This window comes from Leptodactylus fuscus, chromosome 1, assembly GCF_031893055.1.
Source record: "Leptodactylus fuscus isolate aLepFus1 chromosome 1, aLepFus1.hap2, whole genome shotgun sequence".
Lineage (NCBI taxonomy): Eukaryota > Metazoa > Chordata > Amphibia > Anura > Leptodactylidae > Leptodactylus > Leptodactylus fuscus.
The window spans coordinates 252826964-252835474 of NC_134265.1; the positions used below are offsets into that span (position 1 = coordinate 252826964).

Genomic DNA, 8511 nt, shown 5'->3' on the forward strand with positions numbered 1-8511 from the left:
GAGGGGTCCAGGGAATAGTTATGTACTTAGTAGTAATATACAGTATCAGTGACCCTCGGGTCATATGATCCCCAGATCCAGGTAAGTATATTACTACTCCCAGTCAACCCCTTTAAGGAAGCCCAGCCCTGATTACACAGCTATGTACAGGAAGTTACTCATTTGTAAGTTAAATCATAACAAGATTGTAATATCATTTCAGGAATCTATAGAGCTTTCATGGTTCGCTTAGTCATATATTTTACACCTGGCATCCTGTCTCACAAAGGCCAATCCATAACTGTTTGGGTAAAATTTTCTGTTGTCTTTTATGTTGTTAATTTATGATTGTACACCAAAACGATATCATTACATTTTAGAAAAAAGTACAAAATAAAAAAAGACAAAAACAGAATAACTGATATGCTATTGATGTGACCTTTATGTTAAGAAATACAAACTGCAATGTTCTGTTAAGCCTGGTTCACACTATACTTTTATTCTGTTTTAGATAATAAGCAAAAAACAAGTAAGAACGCTTCCATCTGAGTTTAACATTACAGTAGTTGGAAATGGATGCAAACAGAGAATTCTCCATTCTGAAGGTTTTTGAGTCCATTTTGCTGATTCAATGATGTTATCAGAACATTTGCGTGAATGGCAACAGTGTGAACTTAGCTAAACTTAGCTCAGTCTATATTATCATCTGAACTATGCCATGATGGTTGTGAACAGCAGACTTCGGAGTTACTTTTAAGTGCAAATAACAAAAATAATAGAGTTTATACATAAAATGCCATCAGATGTATAAATCTGTATTGCTAATATTTAGTCATGTATATACAAAAATGGGAAATATGATTAAAATGAAGTTTTATATTGGACTATATGACATGTAACAGGATCGTATATACTCTATTAGCAAGTTGACTAAGATAAGTTACGTGGTAAGGCTCTCAGTACAATGCAGAAACATCAGGAGCCAAATATAAGAGATGACAATTTACCTGAGAGCAGAATGAGAACAGATAGACAGAGAGGGTCAGCTCCGATGGACTTCATGGTTCTCTATGACATCCCCCTCACATTGTCCCATAATCGTTCCTTTCTTCTAACAAGGCAGGGTTTAATTATCATGTGGAAAAGGTGTGTGCCGGCACGGCCTCTTTCTGCTTATTTTAGGGCTGATAAAGAACTGGAGGAAATGCACTCAGCTCCCGCTGGGAGTTCAGGACATGGGGGATGTATTGTTTAAATTCTTCACAGGAAGTTCTTTTCATCTGGCATTTAAATGTGTTGCTCTTAAATATGATTTTTTAAACTGTGTGAGAACAAACAGTGTAAGTATCCCATGAAATCTTAAGATTATCAACAAAAACCTTAAGATACTCTTTTGAGTGTTTATAAAGGAAATCAAATATTATTAATGATAATAGTATGGAATAATGTCGACATCCTCCCTCAATAATGAAGTAAGAAAAAGAATTTTCTTACTATCACTGTATAATACTCCATCTTGCCAATGTGTAGGTCAGATCAGGTAAGGACGTCCTTAGTCGATATTTCATCCTGAAACTTTTCAGTAATTTAAATAAAAATTTATTGAAATAAATCTGAATGATCAATGAGCTTATGTATGAGATGTGACCAGTACTAAGGATTTCGTATTGATGAAGTTGTTTGATATGATAGAGAACATCATGTTTGCAATATTAAATTTACATTGTCACAAATCATATTGTAATATAAGACAGTAGAAGCCTGGCAATGTCTATGGTAAACCTGTTTCTGCACACAGATTATTTGCATCACAGTAACTCACATGTGAAAGCTTCAATATCATGAGATTTGTGCAGTATTGATAAATTATTCAATGTTTCCCTTCACACAGCCATAGAGCTTTAAAATAAACTTCCGTACAGTGTATTGTTTACCTAGGAGGCATAGTGAATTTTGTGATTTATTTCAGGGGTATGGTGTATGGTAATAGTATATTTATTTCAGGAGCATTGACTGAATATATGGAAGAACTGAACTAGCCCACATAAAACCCTGATGTCAGCACCAGGTATTTTTTACATCTCCCCTGGCCTCCACCTATTATACTCTGGGGTCTGAAGAATAAAATACTATGTTTTATAGAAAGGTTCCCAGGAGCCCTGAGAGTGTTCAATACTACACTGTCTATCAATAAGTATTTGGACACCCATGCAAATGAAGATATCTGCGGTCGTGATGTACGTCACGCCTTCCACCGTTAAATAGGAAACAGCATTGGCATTAGTGCATTGGCATTAGTTGCATGCAAGATGCCACGAAGAGCAGACTTGTCCGATTTCATGTAATGGGTAATTGTGGGGTACCACAGAAATGGTTGACCCTTAAGGGACATAGCAAGCAAACTGAATTACCCAAAATTGACAGTGACCTATGTGATTACGAAGTGACAGGTGAACGGTGATTGATTATCAGAATGTGCCCTGAGTCGGCAGACCCCGAAACTGGGAGATAGAGACTGACGAGTGCTGGCCAGAGAAACCGCACCCAGCCGATGGCTCACATACACCACGAATTTCAACAGGCATCCGGGAGTATTGTGTCGATCAATACCATCCGTAAGGAAGCATCTGCTTGGTTCTACCAACTATTAAATATAAAAAAAATTTTGTTTTTCTATTCTACAACAGGAGTCCAAATACTTATTGGTAGACAGTGTATGTTTTATGGCAAGGTTCCTAGGAGCCTTGAGAGTGTTCTACACTATGTTTTATAGCAAGGTTCCTAGGAGCCCTGAGAGTGTTCTACACTATGTTTTTTAGAAAGGTTCCTAGGAGCCCTGAGAGTGTTCTACATTATGTTTTATAGAAAGGTTCCTAGGAGCCCTGAGAGTGTTCTAAACTATGTTTTATAGCAAAGTTCCTAGGAGCCCTGATAGTGTTCTACATTATGTTTTATAGAAAGGTTCCTAGGAGCCCTGATAGTGTTCTATATTATGTTTTATAGAAAGGTTCCTAGGAGCCCTGAGAGTGTTCTATACTATGTTTTATGACAAGGTTCCTAGGCGCCCTAAGAGTGTTCTATACTATGTTTTAAGCCAATTTAAAATTTTAATTTGTTTGATTCATACCAAACAGCCTGGAATGCTACTTCACTGCCAGGGTTTATTGGACATTTTGCATCACTGGTAGACAGTGTACAAATAATAACTAAGTTAGAACATTAAAAATGATACTAACCTCGATACCTATATTTTCTGATAGTACACACCTGCCACATTATCAAAATGCTACTCAGAAATTTTGGTTGAAATTATATTTTTCATTAAAGGGGCTCTATCAGCAAAATCATACTGATAGAGCCCTACATATGTGTGCATAGCCTTTAAAAACGCTATTCAGGCACCGTAAAAGTTAAACTACCCCCCCCCCCCCCCCCGTTTTAAAATAATAACTTAAAAAAGAATGTTCTCTACTTACGGAACGTGCACCCTGGGCGGGCTTTCTGGGTGCGTCTTCATCTTCTTCCCCGCCTCTTCTTCCTCTGACGTCTTCGGGTCCCGTCCTGCTCCGGCGCTTGCTCGCGGACACTGATAAAAAAAAATAGCCCGGGCGCATGCGCAGTAGCACACGGCTTCTACTACGGCTATTGTGCATGCGCCTGGGCTTTTTTTTTTTTATCAGTGTCCGCGAGCAAGCGCTGGAGGAGGACGGGACCCGAAGACGTCAGAGGAAGAAGAGGCGGGGAAGAAGATGAAGACGCACCCAGAATGCCCGCCCAGGGTGCACGTTCCGTAAGTAGAGAACATTCTTTTTTAAGTTATTATTTTAAAACGGGGGGTAGTTTAATTTAACTTTTACGGTGCCTGAATAGCCTTATGTAGGGCATATGTAGGGCTCTATCTGCAGGATTTTGCTGATAGAGCCCCTTTAAAGAAATTCAAATAGATTGATATTAGTTGCTAAAAGTGTAACCTAAATAAAAAGTTAGACGCTCCTCATTTCTTAAAAATAAGAGTTCAATATGTGCAGAGGTCATAAAATCCTCAGAACTGGAAGGAACAAAAATCCAGTTTGAAGGTGACATGCACACGACAGTATGCATTTAAACATGTTGTGACTGAACAGCACGGGTGGCACACGGATATCAGCAGTGTACCGCCTTGTGCACTGACCATGCTTCAGCAGCCCCATTCACTGAGACCAGCAAGCACGGTCCACAAAATGGACAGGAATAGGACCTGTCCTGAGTTTTGCTCACAAGTCACGGCCCCATACACTGGACCATGATAATACACAGTTGTGTGTATGGGGTCACAGAAATTAATAAGTCAGTGTGCCAGCCACGAAGAGGCCAAGGCTTAAATTGACATTTTAAAAAAAGAACTTATAAATTATAGGGATTAAACACTGCAAAAAGCAAGTATACCCCTAAATCCCATATATTTCTTGAAAGCAGACAACCATAGGATTACATTTGTCTCAATGGGTTATTGACAGCTGTGTCCACCTTCATATGATCTTGTGGCAAACACAAATTATTTTTGAAACAATGCATTAAAACATAAATGTGTACCTAAAACTCATATTCAATCTTATATTCACACACATAACAGTACCAAAATAATAGATCAGGCTGTACAAAATGGATATATACCACAAACATCAACATTAATAAGAGCTCGTACTCTCAAAACACTGAAATAGAAGCCAAACAATATTTTGCAGTGATCCTGTAATGTGTTAAAAATGTATACTGCACACAAAAAAAAACACTACTATGATACCAAAATCTGCATTGTTGGACAGTGCACAGCAAACCATTACCATTATAAATATACAAATTAATATTTAATTAATATCCAACATAGTAAAAGAAATTGAATGAAAACACAGGTCCATCAAGTCCAACCTGTTTTCATGCAGCTTTGCAGAAAACAGATTACAAGCAAAAATTGCACAAAAATTCAAATTTACAACTGAAGTGCCCAATCAGGCGGTCCCTTTCAGCAAATAAAATAAAATAAAAAGCGCCTGTGCAAGAAGCTTGTTTGGGTCCTCCCCTTCCCTTCAACAAAATCGACAGATACTTAATTCTACAATATATTTCATATTGGACACATGAGGCATACATGCCACTGACATATTAGAAGCATGATGTATACACAACACTCACACATAAGACACATCCCACACACAGGCTTATCACATGTTTGACACATGATGCCCATACTCACTGTAAGGTAGGGGTAATTTACTATACAATATGTATCTAGCATAACTATGCCATGACTAAGAGGTGAGAACACCTCGAAACGCGTCGGCGTTTTTTATTTGTTTGTCTGCACAGTCTTGTCTACACTTGTTGTATGTTATGTGAACATGGACTTTTAAAGAAAAATTAAAAGTTATATTTTACTGAGCCTAAGGACTGCGGACCACATACATTTATTACTTCGCAGAGAACTTTTCTCCTCTCAAGTTCAGAGATCCAACCGGTCGTGCACCCTTTGAGACTCAGCCTCACGGTGAGTAACAGCATCCAGTTATATACTTTTGCATATTGTATTTATACAATATGTATGCCAGAAAACTAGAACAGGTCAAGGTAGGCCAAGATGGTGATGTCACAGGACATCAGACTTCCTCTTACTGACAACAGAAAACTGACATGACTTGTAGCTAAAGTTTATGCCAGTCCCTGTTTGGTGCAGATTTCAGTTCTAATGAGTGGAACCTCTCCAGATACACCAGAATTATTAGGAGGCTGGAGTCTTTTAATAATTCTGGTGTATCTTGCACCATTGTAGGAATGCATTAAGACTAGTGTAGTAAACCTCAGTCTTAAAAGTACCATGTGTTTAATTTATATAGATGCATGCATGAGACACCACGCACATATTAGTGACGTACATCGCACATATTCCTCAAGTCGTTCCCATATTAGATGCATACAGCACACATCACGCATATGCTACATGCATACAGCACGTTACTTGTACATTACATGCTTATAGCATGTCACTCATATATTACATGAATATGCATATGTCACTAATATATTACATCATACAACACACATAACTCATATATCACAATCATGCAACACACATCACTCATGTTACATACATGCATCCCATTTCAGTGCTAAGTGCCACCCCTCCTGTAGTAAGTGACAGATTGTGTTAATGTCCTCCTCTATTGCGTCCAGGTATGGGCTGCTGGTCTCCAGCTCATTCTGGCTCCCTCCTCCTTCTGGGCCCTGTGATGCCGAACCAGCTTTACAAGTGATGTACATCCCTGGGTTACAGACCCAGGCCTCTTTTTAAAGGGTGAAATTTACTATTTTTACAAGTCTTCCTCATATGAATAAGGGCTCGTTCACATCTGCATTGTCCTCTCTGTAATGCAGGTTTCCGTTTCCTGCATAAAACAGAGCAGGAGACGGAAACCTGCGGGAGGCTTTCTCACCCATTCATTTGAATGGGTGAGAAAGATGTCCAGCCGTGAGCGGCTGTCAGCATTTTGCGCTCTCCGCCGCGAAACCAGGTTTTTTAATCCGGACACAGAGTCGGACATGCAGTACTCTGTGTCCGGATTAAAAAATCTGGTTTCGCGGCGGAGAGCATAAAACGCTCACCGCCGCTCACGGCCGGACCCGGTCTGTGCTTTCCGTCTTCTGGCATGCAGAAGACGGAAAGCACAGAACGGAGAGTAGAACGCAGGTGTGAACCTAGCGTCAGTGTATGTATGATCTGTCACAGCTCTGGTCTGATCCTTACATGAGCATGAGCACAAACCTGAGCTGCTATGATATGATGTGATTGATAAGTGTATAACCTCTCAGGATCTTATACTGTCATTAGATTTGTCAAGAGTGACACGCTACACACAAATGTCCATCACATGGTGTTTCTTTACATATCCCTTATGCTATAGAGTTCAGCTCAAAGCTTATATTTTACAATTACTGCGGTCAGAGGGTATAACTCTATATGTGATGACCAGCGGGATGTCACATGTGGGAGTTGCATCTGTACTACGGCTACCAAAACAACATCAGCTTTTATGCTCATGTGAAAGCTGTGAAATATTGATTTTTTTTTTTCTTTATGGTGACAGCCAGCGGGCGAAAATGTCTTAACTGAGTTTTTCCACTGTTATAAATGTATTAGACGTTTATCTCTAGTGATAACTGTTATCACTATTTTTGTAGTCTGAACCAGATATCACACAAGAGGCAGTCAGCCAATTTTATAAAGATCAGATATGGACAGGATAGGGACAGGGTTAAATCTAAACTTTATTGATGTTTTTGTATATGTGCTGTGTTTTGCACAGCTCTTTTGGTGCACATGTCAGAATTTGGTTTCACCTGAAAATGAATCTCCTCATTACATTAGTTGCGTTAAAAAAAATGAATGACCTAGATGCCTCTATGAAAAGTCCTGGAACTCAGGGACATTGATGTAGGATTTAAAGCAAAAACAATTTCTAACCTTAGTTGGATGGATTGTAGATCACTACGTCCTGAATCTTCCTACAGCACAGCTCACAGCGTGAATTAATGGTGTTATTAAAGTAACATTGACCATTACCAGTGGGGTACCATTGAATGTATTAACCACTTAACATCCACTTTAAGGTTAATAGAACAAGATCCTAACAGTTCAGACTGACTGTAAACATTAGCAATCCCAAGGGACCCCATAGAAATTAATGGTCTGGTAGTAAGTTTGAGTAAATCTTTCCTGTATTCACCTGCCTTGAACCCAAGTTTTTGCTTCTTGTCTAGTATCAATTATCATCGCACACTTTTACATCTTTCATCCAGAACCAATGCAATGGTCTAAAAATAATGAATTTAGAACATCACCTTGGGAATCTTCCCAGTAATAACTTGGCTGAGTTTTAGGTTTGACTGATTTATTAACCTTGCACAAAATACACAATTTATGTCCCATTGTCTTTTCAGCTGCTGGATTATTTGCATGAATGAAAACCATTTCCTTATAAACCCCTTTCCACCTTTTTATTTAGTAAAGCGATGGTCTTCCAACAAAACATCCTACTAAACTATATTTATATTGAGACAAATGCATTATAAATTACCTACAGGAATTCCCTTCTGAGTATAATACAAGTTGTAAACATTCAAGAGGAAACCTTGTTTTTTGTATGTCTAAGAGATACCATTGTTGCAATTCTGATGATACACAACTGGAATCTGAGAGCTGGGAGGAGCAGCAGGAAACAGCACAGTAGAAGGCTTAGTTAGTGGATAGCCGTGGTTGGTACACCGAGGCGGGTAGTCAGATGGAGCTGAGGCCAATGCACAAGTGGGTAAGCAATAAGGAGAAGCAATCTGGAAAAGATATACCTTTGAACTAGGGACTGGAGTTAACAGAATACTCAATCATGGGACTGAATATGCTCTGGGTTTAAATAGGCCCCAACAGGAAGCAAGATGGCCGCAAACAGGAAGCAAGATAGCCGCTGATCTGAGACAATACTGGCCATCTTGTTTGAGGGCAAA

The 8511-nt window shown here is 39.1% G+C and overlaps 1 protein-coding gene across 1 annotated transcript in view; it reads right to left on the bottom strand.

The window, feature by feature from the left end:
• EMCN (endomucin) overlaps positions 1-1122 on the bottom strand; it is a 106665-nt gene extending 105543 nt beyond the window's left edge. Inside the window, exon 1 of the mRNA XM_075285933.1 lies at positions 987-1122. Within this exon, the coding sequence (XP_075142034.1) occupies positions 987-1041 (55 nt within the window). The 5' untranslated portion in view covers positions 1042-1122. The remainder of the gene's footprint in view (positions 1-986) is intronic.
• Positions 1123-8511: the final 7389 nt, after the last annotated feature.